Below are 20,491 nucleotides of genomic sequence, written 5' to 3'. Positions count from 1 at the left end.
AAAAGTGGCTGAAGAAATATTGATGATGATTTAGGATGTCTTACAGTTCTGTTGTAGGGCTGGGAATGTAGTCCAGTTGGTAGACTGCTTGCCTAGCATATGTGAAGCCTTGGGCCTAGTGCAGTTCCAGCCCTGCATAAGACTAAGTATGATGGCAGCACACACAATCTCAGCGCTCAGGAAGCAGGGACAAGATCAGAGTTCAGGGTCATCCTCTGCTATATAGTGAGTTCAAAGCCAGCCTGGGCAGCATGAAACCGTGTCTCATTACAAAAAAAAAAAAAAAATCAACATGCAGTTAGCCATCAGAAAATTACTAAAATGAACTGGGTATGGTGGTGGACAAGTATGGCAAGGGGCCTGAGATAGGAGAACTTCCCAAGTTGAAGGGAGAGCAACCTGGACCACATAGTGAGTTCCAGGCTAGCCTAAGATATGTAGTGAAGCTGTGTCTCGGGAACTGAAAGGAGGTGTAAGGAGAAAAGGGGAAGGAAAGGGAAAGGGGAAAAGAAAAAGGAAGAGAAGCAAACTCTGGAATGCTCAGTGCCTTTGAGGTCCAGTCAGTGGTATTTATTAGATAGATTAAAGAAATGTTTGGGTGTCAGGGCGGACTGCCATAGGTAAAGTACTTGAGGATCTCTGTTACATGCCCTGAACCTATGTGAAAAAGCCAGGTATGGTGACATTTTCTTGTATTCCCAGCACTGAGGAGGCAGAGGCAAACGTAATTACTGTGGCTAATGGCCAGCAGCTTAACCGACGTGGTGAGTTCTAGGTCAATTCGAGACCTTGTCTCAAAAAAAGGAAGGACAACTAGGATCTTGGCTGCACACATATAGACATACATGAGTGTGTTCATGCACACCTGTATGAAGAAATGCACATGCACAGAAGTAATTAATCAATCACTTTCAGTTTACCAGACTGAATGTCACATGCTTGATGCAGAATAAGTCAGTAATCAATAGCCTTCTTATGTAAACAGCTGCACTATAGGCTCTAGGGTGTGTGTGTGTGTGTGTGTGTGTGTGTGTGTGTGTGTGTGACAGCTGCAGGGACAGCGAAGGGGTTGTGGCTAGGACTGCTAAAGCAGGAATGATAGGAGTGAACGCTGTCTCAGGAGGGGTGAGCATCTCAGATACCCCCTGGCCTGTCCTTGGTCCTCTGGGTTTCCAGGGACTCATTACCATCATTTGGCAACACATAAATTCAGAAAAGATGAATAAGTGAAATTTTCAACATAAAATTCAAAGTTGTTCTTTTAGTACTTAAAAAGACAGTGTAGAGAAACACCAGCTCCCTGCCCGATCCAGCCGACACCTCGAAGCAAAAGAGCAACATGGCAGCTCTTGCTAAGGGCAAGATCCTGTCCCTGGTGGTGCACCGACCTGGAGACATTCGCCTGGAGAACTACCCAATCCCTGAGCTGGGCCCAAATGACGTATTACTAAAGATGCATTCGGTGGGGATCTGCGGCTCGGATGTTCACTACTGGGAGCATGGCCGAATTGGGGACTTCGTTGTGAAAAAGCCAATGGTGCTCGGGTATGAAGCTGCTGGAACAGTCACAAAAGTAGGACCGATGGTGAAACATCTAAAACCAGGAGATCGGGTCGCCATCGAGCCTGGCGTTCCCCGAGAAATAGATGAATTCTGCAAGATCGGCTGATACAATCTGACGCCATCCATCTTCTTCTGTGCCACGCCCCCGGATGGTGGGAACCTCTGCCGCTTCTACAAGCACAGCGCTGACTTCTGCTACAAGCTTCCTGATGGCGTCACCTTTGAAGAAGGGGCCCTGATTGAGCCTCTCTCTGTGGGGATCTATGCCTGCCATCGACGTTCAGTTTTCCTGGGGAACAAGGTCCTTGTGTGTGGAGCTGGGCCGGTTGGGATAGTCACTTTGCTTGTGGCCAAAGCAATGGGAGCTTCTCAAGTAGTGGTGACTAGACTGTCTGCTTCTCGGTTGACCAAGGCCAAGGAAGTTGGAGCAGACTTCATCATCCAGGTTTCCACAGAGACCCCTCAGGAAATTGTCAGTAAGGTGGAAAGTCTGCTGGGGAGGAAGCCAGAGGTCACCGTTGAATGCGGAGGAGCGGAGTCCTCCATCCAGCCGGGCATCTATGCCACTCACTCTGGCAGGACCTTGGTGATTATGGGAATGGGCCCCGAGATGATCAGTTTACCCCTCGTGCACGCAGCTATGCGGGAGGTGGATATCAAAGGCGTGTTTCGATACTGCAACACGTGGCTGATGGCAGTTTCCATGCTTGCATCGAAGACTTTGAATGTAAAGCACTTAGTGACCCATAGGTTCCCCTGGAGAAGGCTGTAGAAGCCTTTGAAACAGCCAAAAAGGGACTGGGACTGAAAGTTATGATCAAGTGTGACCCCAATGACCAGAACTCCTAATGTAATTGCTCTATGCCCTTAGCCCACTCTCTCAGCATCTAAGGGCTAAATGACTAGAAGGGGAAGCCATTAATGCGAACTTTCCTTTTGAATGGTAGGAATAATAAACTCATAAACCAAGAGCCTTAGAGGAGCTGGCGTGCCTTAAAGACAGAAGTAGGGACACCTTGGGGGACCTAGTAGCCAGAATGAGATGCGTATACTGAGTAAAGTCTAGAGCCAAGAGTCTGGCAGAGGGCCCAGAAATGCCCTTTCTCAGGAGACAAAGCATGCCTTCGTCCATGTTCCAATGCGGGTGCCAGAGAGTGGGGCTAACATGGAGAAATGACGTCATTAACATGGAAGTGGCCCCAGAGCTGTTCAGAGCACAGTGTTTCTCAAGTGTCATTTGATTTGAGGGGAATAAGAAAAGGAACTTGCCTTCTGGATTCAGGCAAGGAACTGATGGGAAGAGTAAGGCAAATCCCAGATAAGGTACACCAGCGTAGATCCCCAGATGTGAACAGAATAAGGGAACTCAGCTCTGCCCAAAGACCCCTCTGCCTCAGCTCCTAAGAATTCTGTCCTTACATTTGCAAAGTGGAGGCCCATCTTCCCAACAGTGCTCATTCTTGATCAGGAGCAGTACTGGTTGCTAAGCAACCGGGAGACTTCCACCCAAAGATCCTAAATCCAGCCTAACTCATACAAGAGGACCACAGGAGGGCTTGAGTTTCCCACTCACAGGATTCGCCTCCTCTCCCAGGCTCACTCACAGGCAATTATCCCATCCCACTCAGTTCTGGCATCAGAAGATGCTCCCCTTCTCAGCTGGGTAAGGCTGGTGATGTCTGATGGATGGGTATCACAGAGCCTAATTAAATCACAGAGCTTTTCTTTATAAGATCTGGGTCCAAATCACACCCTTTGTGATCTTAAGATAATCAAGAAGTGCACAGTAACTGTGATGTAACTTGGGCTGAAGTCTGTAATCTACCTCTTCAGCTATGAGTAGGGGACATGTGGGAAAAAAAAAGACTCTGCTGGAGAAGACCATGGCCAACACCTCAGCTTTCTCAAACTGCTTCAAATAGTAAATTCTGTCGCTGGTGTCGGAAAAAAAAAAAAAAAGGGCAGTGTAAAAAAACTATTCACTTGGAAAATATGTGGGTTGAGCTACAAGAATAGGTTTTTTCCTGTGATAGAATAATTTTGACTTTGGCAAACATAAATTTCACTAGTGGTTTGTTGATATTGCAGGTTGGTGGAGTCCAAATTCAGACTGGTTTTGACTGTGAACCTCTGCTGTTACACATTCTTCATCTAGAGTTAAGTGGGGAAGGCTCAGAGCGTGAGCAGTTGGTGGAGTCGCCTCATGTCTTTCCCGCTAATGCCGAAGTGGGCACTGTGTTCACAGCCTTGGGCACCCCAGAAGGCGTCCTCCTCATGAACAGTGTGGAATCTACAGATGAAGAGTGCTGGACTGCTATTCCCCAAGAAGACATGAAGAAGACATTCAGAGAGCAAGGTCTCAGAAATGGAAGCTTAATTTTGGTTCAGGATTCAGACAGTGATGATAACAGGTAACTCGTTGAAGAGAAAAATGGGGAGAACTTTCAAAGTAATTAACTACAGCATTACCCTGTAGAACTCAGGAACTTTATTTTGGTGATAAGTAAATGTTCCTTTATTTCTAGCCATTGAGTTGTATTTTGTGGTTTATTCTTTTAAAAAATAATTTGTGTGTATGCACACACGTGTAGAAGTCAAAGGACAGTGCTGTGAAGTGGACCCCTCCTCCACCTTTTATATAGGTCACAGGAGTCACGCTCAGGTCGTTATGTTTGTGTCACAAATGTCCTTACCCATACCTGCTTCAACATCTCTTGTTGTCCAGCTTTGAGATAAGATTGTGTGTAGTCCAGACTGGCCTCAGCCTCTATTTAGCTGAGGCTGGCCTTAACTCTGACCCGCCTGCCTCCACATCAGAAGTGCTAGTGGCATCAGGCTTTGCTCGTAAGTGTACAGAGGAATGTTGGGTTGTATAACTTAGAGAAAAAACTGTTATAAATATGTCCTTGGCTTATAGATATAGTTTCAATTAGTTGTCTATAGACAAAATTCTATCAAGTGAATTCTGTTTGAGTTCTAAAGCTCAAAGCTTATTCTCATGAGGAAAAAGAGATTCATAGGACAATTTAGCCTTTCCTCATGGCATTCTCTGTGATTCTTGGGAGAGACCCAGCCTTCCCCAAGGAACAACTGCCTGGAGAGATTATCCTGAGCCTTGTAGCCATATCTGAAACTCTGAAGCACAGTACCTTCCTGCTCCTGCTCCTGCTTCTGTGTTTGTGTCCATGCAATTCTACAGCCTGTGTGAGATCTGAGAAGCAGAGCCTGTGGACTTTTGTGGTCCTCCAAGGAGACATGTTCTTCAGCTGTGCATCTCTGTCTTGTGTATAAGAGAATGGATCATGTGCTCTTTATAAAAGACAGTCTTCGTTTAGTAGGACTCGGGAGATGAGACAAGAGCAGTGGAGACCCCAGCCCTCAGTTAGGATGCAGCTTTGGTCACTGGTGTCTGGTGGCTTTCCTTTTCTTCTAAACTGAAACCCTCGTTTGGAAGGTCTTTATATTTTTAAGCACACTAATGATTATCTTTCTGATAAGCAGCTGTCTGTATCTTCTTTCCCCTCATGTGTTTGTGAATTCTGTAAGCCTCCCTTGGAAGCTTCCACCTAATGGATGTGGGCATCATCATTTGCCCCGCTGCTCCTAAGTGAGGCAGTATGACCCAGTGGTAAGGATGAGGACTCCAGCCAGCACCTGGGTTGTTTTTCCAGTCTGCTGTGCAACCAACAGAGTGAGCTTAGACAAGTTTACCTGACTCTCTGTTCAGTTTCTTCCATAAGATGAGGTAACAGTGAGTACCCACTTCCTAGGGTGTAGGACTGAAAGAGTTAAGTGGTCACACATCTCAAGTGCTAAGTGTGGTGCCGTCTTTGCCATTGGCTTCATCCTCTAGTTGCTACAAGGCAGTCTTCATGAACGTCTTATGCTTAAAACTGTGTTATATATTAAGAGGTGGGCTATCAGAGTGTAATAACAGAAATAAAGAGTAGAATTATGTTTGGGCTGATAAGATAGCATGGCCAAAGCAACTTACAAGTATTTAATTTGTGACTCATGGTTCCAGAGTTAGGGTGCATGATTATCATGGCAGGGAGTATGGTGGCAGGCAGGCATGGCACTGGAGCAGAGAGCTACAACCTTGTCCACAAGTAGGAAGGACGGAAGGAGGGAGGGAGTCAGGGAAGGAGGGAGGGGGGGAGAGAGAGAGAGAGAGAGAGAGAGAAAAACTGAATGAATGAATGAATGAATGAATGAATGAGACTGATAATGGGGTGAGCTTTTACAATCTCAATCCTGTCCCCAGTGACACACCTTTTCTAAGAAGGCCGAACTTCTTCCTTTTTTTTTTTTTTTTTTTGGAGCTGGGGACCGAACCCAGGGCCTTGCGCTTTCTAGGCAAGCGCTCTACCACTGAGCTAAATCCCCAACCCCAAGGCCGAACTTCTTAATCTTTCCCAAACATTTCCACTAATGGGAGACCAAATTTTCAAACCTCTGTTCTTTCCATAGCCCATATATTTCTTCAGTCCATAGGAAGATTTTGTTAGAAGAAGAAACTTTGCTTCAGTTGCTACCATAAAAAACCAAAATCTTCAATGAAATACAAATGTATGGTGTGTATGACTGCATACATATGGCACTTTTTTGCACATGTACATGTGTACATGTATGTACACAGCTGCCTTGCTGTCAAATTAAATCCAGACCCCAATGGATAGGCTTTGATAGTCTTTTAAACCTCTCTAGGGATTCCTGCGCAGGCAGACAGCAGGTGACCATTCCTTTATAGGAGTGACCCTTGAAGCTGGATGTAATGGCGCATGCCTGTTTTCCTAGCACTTGGGAGTTTCAGGCCAGCCTTGGCTACACAATGAGTTGAAAGCTAGTCTGGGCTGTGGAAACCTTATCTTGAGAAGAAAAAAAAATTCCCCTTGAAAACAGGCACAACTCATGTAACTCAGGATTTGGAGCCATGAAAACCAGCCCCATAGTCTACTGCCTCACATTGCCCTAAAGACAACTAATGTCATGGTAGCGAGTCATGGAGTGTGGTCCTTCCCCTTAGTCACTTTAGGGGATACATGCCGAGTCTGGATAGTGATACCCAAGCAAGAGTGTCCTGTAAGGACTCATTCCTTCGATGTTTCCTTCTTTACCTACAGTCTGTTGTCCAAACAAGGGAGATGGACCAGCAGCATGAATGAGTTCAACTGGCTCCAAGTGAAAAACTTCTGCCAGTCAGGATCTGAAGAGAAGCAGGTTCAGATAGCCGTGACCATGCACACAGTGAGTAGACGGCCATTACCCTGGCTGGTAATGTTGGGCAACAGAATTTATTTATGAAACAGTCAGTCTTGCAGAACAGCTGTATCAATGATATCCTCTAAGCTCTTATTGCTTATTACTTACTTCAACCAGTGGCCTGCTTCAAAGCAATATGTGCTCTTCTCTACCCTCCTGAACCTAGACGCTTAGAACCAGGATGAGGACTCGCCTGGTGGTTCCTGGGGTCCTCTGATTTGATAAGCATGGAGAACTGTTGTCAAGGGTTTTCTCTGCACTGTTTAAAGCACATGTGTGAATTTGTCATTTTACCTTTTGTGTTGCTAAGTTTTCATTTTTATCCTTAATTACTCTTTATATACACTGTCCTGTGCAAAACCAACTACCCTTAACAAGTATTCCTCTAGCTACGTGTGGAGGCAAGGATTCCAGTTTTGTTAAAAATAATCTCTGGTAACATACGTTGTTTGTTTGTTTGTTTGTTTGTTTGTTTGTTTGTTTTGGAGGGGCAGGTTGAGACAAGGTCTCTATGTAGTCCTAGCTGTCCTGGACTGTCCAACTGTCCAGGCTGGCCTCACACTCACAAAGATCACCTGCCTCTGTCTGCTGAGTGTTAGGATTAAAGGAATGCGCCACCACACCTGATTAGGAAACATTTTTTTTTAACTTATTCACTTTACATCTCACTCACTGCCCTCCTCCCAGTCACCCTCTCCCAATCCTTTCCCCTTCCCCTTCCTATCTGAGCGAGTGGGGCCTCCCCGGGTATCCCTCCACCCTGGTACTTCAAGGAAATATATTTTTATATTTACTTGTTACTAGCATATTAATGATTTTTTCTATACCAAAGAAATAGAAACTTACTAAGATGTTTTATATTGTTTTAAATTTTCTTCTAAAATGTTTTTCTTTACATTTATTTATTTGTAGGGACAGGCATGCATGTGGAAGTCAGAGTTTGTTCTCTCTCTCTCCCCTATGCAGACTCCAAGGATCAAACTCAGGCCATTATATTTGGCATCAGACACTGTCCCCCTGGAGCCATCTTGCCAATCCTTGGCATTATAATTTCTTAAAGAGTGTGATGTTTGCTAGTATTCTTAGACAGTCTAGGATCAGTGCACACTAGTACCTGATCCTGTGTGGAAGTGTTGGTAAAGTCCTTTGTCATTTGAGTCTGCTTAGCACTTTGTGGGTTCTGGTAGAGAGGCAAGTGCATGATTTCTGACATCACTTTTACCTGTAAGTTTTACCAGCATTTGGTGCTGTAGAGGATATTGGCCTAAAGTAGGCTAAAAAAAAAAAAAAGTCATTTAAATGGAAGCCATACTCATCTTGGATTGCTGTTACACATTTTTATACTCTGTTCCGGGTCCCAGATCCATTGTCCCCATTGTGAGGAATGGGCCTGTGCACTGTTCCTTCCCTTGACTCTTCTCAGGTGAGTGTTGTCAGTACAGTGCTTCCAGTGAGAACTCTTTCTTTCATTCGCGTCGGTATCCTTTTGTCCCAGTTAAAATCAGCTGGGTGAGAACTTGACTGTTAGGACCTGTTCTGAACTTCTGCTTTCAGTCTCGTCAGAAGAATGTCAGAGACGGCTAAAAACTCTGTACGTCTCAGGTGATCTCTGCAGAAACACTGGTAATCTTCATTTCATCCCCACCCCTTCAACCTATACACAGTCATTAGTTTATTTCTCTATTTTAGGTGGTGTTTGATATTCGAATTAAAGCCATAAAGGAATTAAAATTAATGAAGGAACTAGGTAATCATTTCTATTTGCTTTTTGGTTTTTATCTTAATTTAATTTTGTTCTTTTATTGAAAAAATATGGAAGAGTACAAAAGTAATTTAAGGAAATCTCTTATACCTACCACCCAAAATGGACAAATGTTAATATTTTTTCATGTGTTTGTTTTTGAAACATAAAATCAGTTCTCTGTGTCTCTCTCAGAACTAGTCTTCCTTTCTCCCTGAAACAGTAAGATATCTAACTCAACTGTGTTCATAATGTACTATATATGTTTAGGTGTATTTGTATATTTTTATAAAATTTATAGTGAGAAGTCTACACATTTTCTGCTCATTCATGGCTTCATTGAGATTTAAGTTAGGTATCAAAAGGGCACTCATCGTGAGTGTGTAAATTAGTGTCAGTCAGGAATATATAGATAGATATAGTGTCCGGTTTTAGAACACTCCCATCATTCCAGAAGTAGCCACGGCCTTCTGTCAGATTGTTTTCTGGACGTTTCGTATAGAGGGAGTCACAGGGTCCATAGACTTTTGTGTCTGGCTTCGTGCTTAGCACACTAGTCTTTGCAGTCTGTCCACTATTTAGAACTTTGCAAAAGTTTGATCCCTTTCGTGGTGACTGCCATTCAGTTGTAAGGATGTTCACACCTCACTAGCCTGTTTTGAATAGTGCTGCCGTACACAATTTGCCATGAATCTCTGTGTGGATCAGAAGACACAACATGCTAGGCTCTCAGCTAGACTTAGGACAGACAACATTGGGTCATCTGGCAAATGTATGTTCGGTTTTATTAGAAGTGCTATCAGCTTCCAAAGTGGCTGAAGAGTTTACCATCTCAGTCGTGTGTCATGGGTGCAGCCTCTCCAAGCCCCTTTCCATTGTCAGTGAATGTAAATGGGTATCTCATTAAATGCAAGAATACTACATTAATTAACATGCAGGAATCTGTCAACAGCAAAAACAAAATGAACATCAAAATCAAGAAAACCTTATTTATATATTTATTTATTTATTCATTCATTTGGAATTTGTTTTGTTTTGTTTTGGATATAGGATCTCACTCTATAACTCAGGCCTGCCTGGAACTCAAAACCCTCCTGCCTTAAACTCCTATGTGTTAGAATTTCAAGTGTTTGCCTTGATGCGTTTACAAGAAAATAAAAATAATATCATTAAGTATCAAACATATATTTGAAAAACATGTGCAGGATCTGTACACTGGAAAGTAGAAAACATGCACAAAAAAACTAAACACCACATTAATAAAGGAGCAGGATACCGTGTTCACAGATCAGAAGACATGACATGCTAAGAGCTTATCTCCTTAGATTCAGTGTGTTCTAACTCGAAACACCAGCAGCATTATATGTTACAGGACGATGCCATTCTAAAATTTGTGTGGTAATTGAAAGAATTCAAATTAACCAAGTGTAGTTAGTCTCAGCACTCCAGAGGTAGAGGCAGGTGGATTTCTGTGAGAGCATGATCAACCTGGTCTTCATAAAGCAGGTTCCAAGCCATCCAGGGTTATGTAGTGAGCCCTTGTCTCAAAAATAGCAACAGCAAAAGCCCTAAAGAAGCCATAGCAGCTTTGAAGGGATGCTGCAGTGTATGGCTTCAAGACACTGCTGTCGGGTCTGTTATACAGGAAGATGTATAGAGCATATAGATGTATACAACCCACTTTGTGTTCAGTGGACAAAGAAGAGTTTTTGCACCTTTAAGACAGTGTTTCAAGAAGAAACCCGTGTATTATAGACAGTTCTGAATCATTGGCTTCCATATGTGCAAAAATGAACTTCATTTTTACCTTCCATCTTATAAAATATTAACTTAAAATCATTATAAAACTAAACACTAAAACTAAAAAGAGTAAAACTTCTTGAAGAAAACATACAAGAAATTCTTGATGACATTACTATGTGAAAAAGATTTTTTAAGCACATTCAAACCATGAAAGAATATAAAGAAAAATATGAAAATTACCCTAAGTAGCCATGACAAGTTCTCTTCAAAGGACACTTGAAAAAGCAAGCTATGAACTAGGAGAAAAACTTAGAAAATACACATTTATACTTGGATACAGAATTTATAAAAAGTACTTGTAACGGAATTCAAAGACATCTCAGCCCCAATTGGGAGACCTGTCTGTGAGGGCAGGATAGTCTCAGTAGCCACCAGAGGGAAGTCACAACACCTCTGTCACATAGGTAATATCCAATCCCGATAAAACCAAATGTGGAGCTCCTGTGTGCAGGGAGTGTAAAGTGCTGTATTCTCTTTGGAAAACTGAGGGTTGGTTTTGCTTGGTTGAATTTTGTTTGCTTGGTTTTTGGTTTTTGTTGTTGTTGTTGTTTTGGTTTGGTTTTGGTTTTTTATAAATGCAAACATGTCCCAATTCTATTTCTAGATATTTACTGAAGAAAAGGTAAAACATAACAACCTTATAAAAACATGAATGTCAGTGGGCACTGTAGTCTGTAGAGCAGCACTCTCCACACAGCAGGCATGACTCTCAGAAATTGTATGCCAAATGAAAAGAACTAGACACAAACAAGTATAAACCAACGTTTCTGCACAGGAGGTGTTTTAGGAAACTCCGGTTTAAGCTACAATCCCAGAAAGCAGATGAGGATCGGGCTGTAGGGGTTAACTGCAGAGTAGCATGGCAGGGAATTCAAGCTTGATACCTTGGTGTGAATGAGTGCTTGTGTGTTTGTCAAGCTCTGCAGGTTGTGCTCCTAGACTGGATTGTATCACTCTAAGTAAAAATACATTGGTAAAGTTTACCAAAGCCATATTGCTTATTCAGGAAGTGGGAATCAGTACTGTGTCCAGTAACTGATTTGCTCATCCTGACACTTTTTCCTTCTCCACACTATGTCTCCTGCAGCAAGAGATCCTATCCACTTCATGAGCTAGATTCTGCCCTCTATCTGAGCTCTTTCTGCTTTTCCACTACTCTTTCACTAACTCTGAAACCTAACCCTGTGGGACCTGCAATCAGGACCTGTCTGTCTCTGATTTCAATGCCACCATCCTGCTGAGTCACAGCAGACTGTGCAGGCAGACTGTCCTTTGGGAGCCCCTTGCACAAGCTCTCGTCTGCCTGCAGACTGTCCGGGCTCTGATCTCTGGACTTTCTTGCCTTTGCATTCTTATCTCCTACTTAAGCTGTTCATTGTTCTTAACCTAAGTATTCTCCTTTATTTCTGGCCATGCAGTCTCAGGCTTTTGGCTTCACTCCTAACACTCTGTACTTTTGCTTGATAGCATTTATAGCTGCAAGTGCTCTTTTCATTTGTGCCACAACCATTCACTTCTCCCATTAGATGAGGCTGTGTAAGGGCCAAGTCCAGGGCTGTCATGCTTGATGGCTGTCATGACTGATGTGAGGGCTACCCTGCCTCCACTTTGAGTCTCTGGGCACAAGAAACCCTCACACTAGGCCACGTGGCTTGAACTACAGGCCTGCAGTACCACACTCAGCCAGGACTGAAAAAAACCACTTAAAGCACTGGACTTAAAATCTACTTTTTTAAACTAGGGAAATACTTTTTATCTACTTCTTTAATAAGAAATTTATATTTTAAAATGTCTGTCATCTTTATAACAACACCGTATATGAGACAGAACTCTGGAGTCTCAGGAAGGAAGTCTGTCCCACTCTAATAAACTTAGACCATTTTAAGCCTGTGCCATTCTTGCCCATTCAGAAATCTCGACACTCCTTCCTTCCAAGTTCATGCTTTGCAATTCATGTAAGAATTCTATGTGGACTGAAAACTTAGTGTGCTCCTTCCCCAGGATCAGGAGTCTGCATCCTCAACAGTGCATGCTGGCCTCATCCATTTGCTAAATATGTTTGAAATGCAGGTGGTCTGCTTTGCACACTTGCAGTTAGCTTGAATTTCAGCTAAATAGTCAAATTTTAGTATTTGGCTAAAGCCTATCCACAGTTACTAGCTCTGAAGTCACAAATCAGACCAGTCACTTCCCTTTTTCAAGTTCAATGGTGGCTGGCTAGTGTGTGTGTCATGCATATCTGCACACAGACAGTAAAGTGTGGTGCTCTACTACCTCTCTCACAGCCATAAGCCTACCTGACCTTGTACATGAATGGATCATGAAAGAAAGCACCCAGAGAAACAGAAGTCACAATAGAGAAGCAATCCCTGTCCACAGGAATGGTGGCATAGCTGTCACTCACTCACGAGGCTCCAAACATGCAGCTGAGGAATTTGCTAAAGGCAAACTTAGTGACTTAAGTGAGGACGGTGATAAAAATGCAAACATCCCAAGAGAAATGATGCTGGGGAAAACCAGCTCACAGAGATGTTTGCCAGCACTAAATGCACAAACAGTCCTGGGAACTGAGCTCATGTCAAAAATACAAGCACTTGCCAAGAGGCAGAAAATCTCCTCATGTCCCAGCGCCAGCTGCCCCACGAGGGGCAGACAGCCCTGGTCCACACTCTGGGCCTGGTTCCTGTTTTATGTTTTGAAGACAGGGTCTCACTGTTTGTCCCTGGCTGGCCTGGAGTTCACTGCATAGACCAGGCTGGCTTCAGCAGCCCTCCTGTTTCTTCTCCCAAGTGCTTATATAGGGTACAGAGCGTCACGCCCTGCTTTTGATCAGTGTGCTGCAGGACAGAAATGCTTGTCTCTGGTTCTAGTTTTAAATGTTCACACTAACATGTTTAAAGTATAAGTGTACGTATAAGTGTTCATTTTAATTTTCTTTTCCTGAACCGTGTGTAACCTTACAATTTTTAATGTTTTGGGAAAAATATGCTAAAGTCATTGTTGGCTAGTTGTAATTTTCCCCACTGAACCATTTCAGCTGTTTATATAGTATTGCATGGCTGCAAAGTGAAGGTTATCCTCATTTGAGGTTGTTTGGGGGGGTTCTGTTTTTGTTTTTTTGATTGTTGGAGTATTCTGTTTTGTTTTTGAGACAGCATCTCATTGTGTAATTGAAGCTGGCTTTGAATCCATGACTCTTCTTCCCTGGCTTCCTGAGTGAGCACTGAGCACAGACATGACAGAGCCACTATGCACTGAGCACAGACAGGGCTCAGAGCCACTATGCACTGAGCACAGACATGAGACAGATGCACTGAGCACAGACATGACACAGAGCCACTATGCGCATCTGGAGTTTTGCTTTTGGGGGCGGAGGTTAGCTTATTGTACTTACTGTAATTACCATAGTAGAACATTACGTTACAGCTCTTTGCTTAGTAGTTAACCACCTTCTTTTCATTCACAGCTGAGAACAGCTGTTTGAGACCCATTGATAGAAACGGGAGGCTCCTTTGTCCAGGTAAATTTTGGCAGCTTTCAAAGTCTAGCAGGCTCTCATTCAGACACCTGTATGGTAAATAATGGTTTCCACATCTCACCTTCAGGAAATGACTCCTGGATGTGTTTCTATCCAAATATCTTATTTGTTACAGAAAGACTTACACCATCTCTGTTTTCTTAAACATTCTTTCTGATGCCTCAGTCCTTGTTGTGGTCATGGTGTTGCGCTAAGGTTTTCATAGCTTGACCCCTCAGGTCTCTCTGCTTGTTCATTTCACTGGGATACTGCTATGAATAGTCTTTACTTCCCACATTTCTGGCACCTCTTGAGGTCAGCCCTGACACCATCACAGGATCTAATAACCCATGTTCCAGCCACAACTCTAAATGTGGATGAAGCAAATCCAGTCCACTGTGCAGGTTTTTAAATTCATGTAAAGAAGTCTTTGATCAAGTCGTGTTCATTATGAATCGTGGTTCTTAGCATGTGGCACAGATGATGAGACTAGTGTGGGAATATGAAAGTTAAACATAACCACCACACACGTGCTTCTTTAACATGAAGCACAACTCCCCTTTTCTCAATATTTTCTTCAGAGTGTGTATAAAAACCTAGTAATGGTGTGGTGGTGCTCGGTGGAACTCAGGGCCTTGCCCAAGACAAGTACAGACTTTCCTTCTGAGCTGCAGCCCAGCCTTGATCCTCTCAGTTTTCAAAGAAAATAATGTCACTTTACTCAAGAGAGGTAGGAATTCAAAATAGTCACTTGGTTACCAACTTTACTCATAGTACCAGATACCAGCACTTTGGAAGAAGCAGAGGTGAAGATGGGGAGCTCCGTGGGACTGTGTCTGGGGAAAGCGCCAACTTCCTCTCAGGTACAGTATGGCCCAGCAGAACAGTTGGTCCTTCCCAACTGATAGATTTAATGCTCCAGGAATACTGTTTTTCTGTAGAAAGTTTCTTTAAATTTTTATACTATTATACTCTTGAAACCAAAAATACCATTCCAAAGCGTATTTCTGAGGTTCCTTTTGTGGTTGAGAAGACTTTGTAAAGTTGAGGGGCCACTCTCTGTTGCAGGGATGTGCTAGCTGTGTACCAGCTTCTCGCCCTCATCCTCAGCATCCCCTTCTCTATAAAACACCACAGAATGGACCCCTTGCCTGAGTCTCCCTAGATAGGGAGCTGTTATTACCATAGCTCCATGACTACCTCGATAAGGCAGTCTGGACTTTGATCCTGTTCCCTGTGACTCCTAGATATATCTTATTACTTCCCCAACCACTGTCCTTCAGTCTGCTTTCCTTGGGATGCTAGCAAGTAGCAGGCATGACAAGCTGTGACAAGTGAAATATAATTAGACAGTAGCTAGAACTGCTCTAAGGAGCTTAACTGATGAAAGTTTTCTGTTTTCTTCCTATGGGGCCTTGGGGACTGCAGCATATGGACTAAAACTAAATGTCTGAGAGAGCCACAGATGATGCTTACTGTACAGTGACTACAGATCCCTGTGGAGTGACCAAGTCGTAGTGAGAACACATTTAAAGTGGCGTGGGATTTTTAGGGGTCTTATGAGTAGCATTTTACTTTTGCTTTCAGGAAAGTAAGATTGTTGTTTAAATGATAATGTGAAATTATTCAATATCATCTTGTTTTCACAAAATTTGGTGTTTGTTTGGTGTGCCCACCTGCATCTTTTTTCAATTCTAGGTTAAACCCAGAGCCTTCAGAATGGTGGGCAAGTACTGTGTTCCCAGCCACTGAACTTGTTATATTAGTTCTCTGTGGGCCTTGTTATTAGTTCTCTGTGGGCCTTTGGCCTTCGTTTTGAAAATAAATAATAAGCTTGTAGGGTATTTTAGTCCAGGGAAATTATTTTCATACTTTGGTCTTGCTCACAGCTGTTCCTGTTTTTTGCTCTGGGGACTGACATTCACCCTGGGGCAGAGCTGGAAGTCATAGTAGAAGAAACACTCTCAGTGAGAGATGTAAGTAATTACTTTGGGTTTAGGGGCCATGTTATCCTATGTCAGGATTTGGAGGTTATAAGCTGAGGGCTTACACAGTATAGGCTTTCAGAAATTGTTAATACTCATCAAAAGGAAATTCAGAAGTTGGTTAAGGCAACCAAGACTTTTAAATAAGACTGTTCGTGTTCCTTTTTACTTTCCTGATGATCGTTAATACTACAGAAATTTGAGCTGTGCAGACAGGTGGCACACACCTGTAATCCAGCCCTTGATTACAAGGCCAGCCTGGGTGACAGAAACCCTGTTTCTAAACAAGAAATGGGTATAAAAGGAAAATACTGAAATCCTTCATTGTCTCTTATCCCACTACTATTAACCTTTTGATATTTCACAACGGGGTTGAGGGTTTTGTTTGTTTATTTGCATTGAGAAAACAAATGAATAATTGTGTTGCTGTCATTAAGAGCTGGGATTTTCAGTAAGCCTGCACTCCTGTATTTGAAATAGAAGATTCTGAATGAACTGCATCTATTTTCTCTTAAAACCTATAGGTTTTCTTGCTTCATCCCCTGCCACAGGTTATAATTCCTGAGTAACTTGGTAGCAGGAAACAGCCCTAACACCCAGGAGATAGCTGCTAGACTTAGCTACTTGATTCTAGAAGGAGGAACCAGGCGTCGTGGAGTAAATGCTGGTACTCTGTCCAGGCTAGGGAATGTAAATGCCGAGCTGCAGCGTGTCATCACAGAAGACAGTGAAGCCTCCTGTAGAGACAGGTCCCCGTGTCAGCAAGTGATGATTGAACTTAAGGGGACTAAACTGATCTGTGTAAGGAAAAAAGTTTTAAAAATCAGAAAAGAGTTTGAGGGAAAAAAATGAAAGGAGGGGTGCTTTAATGTCAGCACTCCGAAGGCTGAGGCAGGAGCATTATGTGTTTGTGGCAGCCTGAATTACACCATGAGGGCCAGGCTAGGCAGGCCTCATTCACATGCTCACATAATGCAAACCCTACAAGGAAGTTCTGATCATCTGGCCTGTAGTAGATGCTAGGGACCAAAAAGTTAGGCATGTTTCACCTTCCTTCCAAAACTAGACGTCAGGTCTCTGATAGGTAATGAGAAACCGATTTTTACTTCTCTTTGCTCTTAGGTAGTATCCCTCAAACTTTGTTCTTTAAGATGAGTTTAGGTTAGGAATGTTTTTCATCAGGAAGTGGGTGTTGCTAATTATGTTTTTTTTCTTTAATCTTTGGCACGTGTTGTCTGATGTTTTACATTGTGCTGTGGGGTCAGGCTTCCATAGTTCTTCCCGAGAGCTTGTGTGGAGTGTTTTCTGGGTGTTAATTCAGGCTAGTTTCTCTTTATAGGATGCCTAAGTCTATCCAAAACTCAGTCATGCATACTCTGCTTGTCCTTTTAATAAATGAGTTAAATGTTTCTGGCTTTGTCTTAGTGTGTGTTTAACGCTTAAGTGGCTGGAATTACATTCATGTGCCACCCACCAGGCCTAGTATTATGAACAGTCCTAGTTGGAAGTGGCAGAAACTGTTTCCCCATCTGGATTGCCCTACTTAGCTCCTAGAAGAGAGCCAGCTGCAAACATGAAATATGTGTATTTATCTATGAACAGTGAAGTAGAATCAGACTTAATTAGTTCCAGGTTCAAAAGCTGGACTTCTCCTCCTATGCAGATCAGAAACAGAAAACTAACACTGAGTATAATTTTTTTTAACAGTGTTTAAAGATAATGCTGGAGAAGTCAGGTCAGCAAGGTACGTTCTTCACTGTGATAATGAAACCTTATTCACATCCTTTAAAACAGAATCTGGAAGCCTCATGAAGAATTCTCAAGCTGCCTTCTTTCTGTGAGAGCTGTGGGAAAACTGTGACTTAAATTTTGTGCATACATAACAAGGTCTCCTGGTTTTTATCTGCAAATTAAAAGTAATGGCAGCCTGGTGCTAAGCAACGATCGATAGCTAACATTGGGTCCAGCAGAGGTTAACAGAAAGCCAAGGTTTCTTCTACCTGGGACTGTTCAGGTCTTTTACTGACTTCCAGAAAAATCACAGTAATCCAAAATTTAATTGCACCTGTTGATTTCTGTGTTATAGATTAGAAAATATAATACAAGGGAAGAAAACAATAAGTTGAGAATAACTGAAGTGCTTCCCTCCCATGCACAGCCTCTTCAGTAGGCTGAGACACCATAGTCTCCGCAGCCCCCAAGCTTCCTTATAGGCAGCAGCCCTGCCCAGTTACTCTCGGTGCGAGGCATGTCTGCAGTGTGTATGCACTACTTCGTTTACCCTGCAGCAGCCCTGCAGCCCTACAAGGATCCCTACCTAGTCCCAGTTTGTGGTGAGGAAGCAAGCGGAGGCTTCAAGACTCTAGAAGGCATACCCAGCCTTTCAGCAGGGACCATTTCTCTGCTTTCAGAGCCCAGCTTCTTGTCATTGTACACTGTTCACTTGTAACTCGTTAACGATTTTTTTCTTAAATATACTTGAAGATTATAAGGGCTCAATGTGCCGCCCCATCCCTATAACCCCAGCATTTGGAAGGAGAGACAGGAAGATCAAAAGCTGTAGGCCCCCCGACATGAAGGTACACACACACCTTTAACCCAGCACTATATCAACTTGTCTTAGTTAGGATTTCTGTTGCTGCAAAGAAAAATGATGACCAAAAAGCAAACTAGGAAGAAAGGGGTTTATTTGGCTTAGACTTCCACAGAGCTGTTCATCACCCAAGGAAGTCAGGGTGAGAATTCACACAGGTAGGAGCCTGGAAGCAGGAGCTGATGCAGAGGCCATAAAGGGTGCTGCTTCTTGGCTTGCTTCTGTGGCTTACACAGCCAGCCCTGGGATGGCACCAAGGAATCAGAAGCAGGCAGATCTCTTCAAATTCTAGACAAATGTGAGTGAGTTCCAGGATAGTCAGAGACCCTGACTCAAAAAACAAAAGTTCCAAGCCAGACTGGCAATATAGCAATGCCCTATCTCAAAACAAAAACCAAAACAAGAGCTGATAGTGTGTGTCAGGGGTAGAGTACTAACATGTGCAAAGTCCTTGATTTGATCCCCCTCTTCCTCCTGCCCCACTAACCACCCCCCCCCAAAAAAAAGGAAGAAGGAAAAAAGGTTACTATGGCAAATCAAAGTTGAAGCTTTCTTATTTGCCTGAAGGTAAATGTAAGGAGTCAGTGTACCTTTCTTGTTATATTTAGCAACATTGTTATTCTTTTAATAACCCGATTTTTAAACTTGCCCCACTCAACATTTTCTCCACATGTTTTCAGAGCACCTGTCATTTCACCAGGGTAGTCAGTCCACTGACCAATGGGACTCTAATCAAACACTAGTCAAATATATTTAACTCCCACCTACCTCATGAACATGCCTCTCAGGCTGTATTGTCTATTTTTGTTAGATTAACTGCTAAGTTTCCTTGTATACCCGAGAAATTTCTTAGGTGCGACAGCAAAATTAAATTAAATTCAACTTCCTAAGGCTTTCAGAAGAGATTCTACACTTAGAAGTATGTACGTGCACATACCTCTGTGTGTGTGTGTGTGTGTGTGTGTGTGTGTGTGTGTGTGTGTGTGTGTGTGTGATGTATAATCCAGAATACATGTTACAAAGCTACAGAGTAAACACTGTAGCACAGCAGCAAGTACACTATGGCCAGGTGTTCCTTTCATTCGTGCTCAGCTAGGCTGTGTGTAGACTCAAGAGCTTGCTCATAACAGGTAAGTGCTGCTCCTGGGCTACAGCCCCAGTGAGGATGTGGTTTTGATTTGCAAGTTCTTGCTGGGTGAAAAGCAAACTAAACAAATTGAAGGACCAACTTAATTTTTCATATTATGGAAGACATAATTTTCAAACAAAAATGATGGAGCCTCATTTGATACCTGTTGTCTCTAGAAGGTTGTTCCTGGCAAACCTTACAGCATCTTCTCTAGGGTTCCTCATCTTGCTGCTAATTCTTCCTAGGAGAGATGTGGCACTTAAGGAAAATGGATTGGTGCTATGAAGCTGGTGAGCCTTTATGTGAAGAAGTAAGCTCCTTTCTCTATATTTTTCAAATATTTCATCTTATTATTGTGTATGTGATGGGGAGGGGAACATGCCAAATGTGCCCAGCAGGTGTGTGACATCCAGAGGACAACTCCATGCAGTCAGTTCTCTCATTCCACCTTTGTGTGGGTCCAAGTTCTCCTGGCTTGGTGGCAATCTCCCTTACCCACTGAGCCATCTTGCCAGTCCATCTTTTCTACATTTCGCTCTAAAAATGGGCAAGCTATTTCATAGTTTTATACACAATTCCCTCATCCCATTAGAGGAAGCAATTCCAAAAGAAAATGAAAGGTTTTTTTTCCCTTTCTTAGCATACAAAAAAAAAAAAAGGATATATAAATGTGTCTATTTGTGTTCACTTTTTCCAACTGGCTCTCTGATAAATGGCAAGTCATTTCTGACATGAGTGGTAAACTCCTCTGATGGGCAGGCAAGCTTGAGGAATAGTTTATCAGCAAGCAGAGGATTTCAGAGAGCAAATGGCAGGAGGGTGCTGGAAAGCTTTTGAAGTCATTCGAACTCCAAACTCCAAATCCTTTGATCTCAGAATTTCTCTGTAAGTAAATGTC

The 20,491-nt window shown here is 42.9% G+C and overlaps 1 protein-coding gene and 1 pseudogene across 1 annotated transcript in view; both read left to right on the top strand.

Annotated features, from left to right (window-relative positions):
- Positions 1-20,491, top strand: part of Usp40 (ubiquitin specific peptidase 40) — a 68,940-nt gene that overhangs the window by 33,707 nt on the left and 14,742 nt on the right. The window contains exons 15-22 of the mRNA XM_032901577.1: positions 3,652-3,974; positions 6,687-6,810; positions 8,515-8,572; positions 13,836-13,889; positions 14,661-14,749; positions 15,776-15,862; positions 17,579-17,615; positions 19,839-19,903. Coding sequence (XP_032757468.1) covers positions 3,652-3,974; positions 6,687-6,810; positions 8,515-8,572; positions 13,836-13,889; positions 14,661-14,749; positions 15,776-15,862; positions 17,579-17,615; positions 19,839-19,903 — 837 coding nt within the window. The remainder of the gene's footprint in view (positions 1-3,651; positions 3,975-6,686; positions 6,811-8,514; positions 8,573-13,835; positions 13,890-14,660; positions 14,750-15,775; positions 15,863-17,578; positions 17,616-19,838; positions 19,904-20,491) is intronic.
- Positions 4-2,665, top strand: LOC116899615 (annotated as a pseudogene).

The sequence above is a fragment of the Rattus rattus genome, chromosome 4 (genome assembly GCF_011064425.1).
Source record: "Rattus rattus isolate New Zealand chromosome 4, Rrattus_CSIRO_v1, whole genome shotgun sequence".
In the NCBI taxonomy this organism is placed as follows: domain Eukaryota; kingdom Metazoa; phylum Chordata; class Mammalia; order Rodentia; family Muridae; genus Rattus; species Rattus rattus.
The sequence above is the reverse complement of the archived record's forward strand: the minus strand, read 5'-3'. Positions and strand labels throughout refer to the sequence as shown.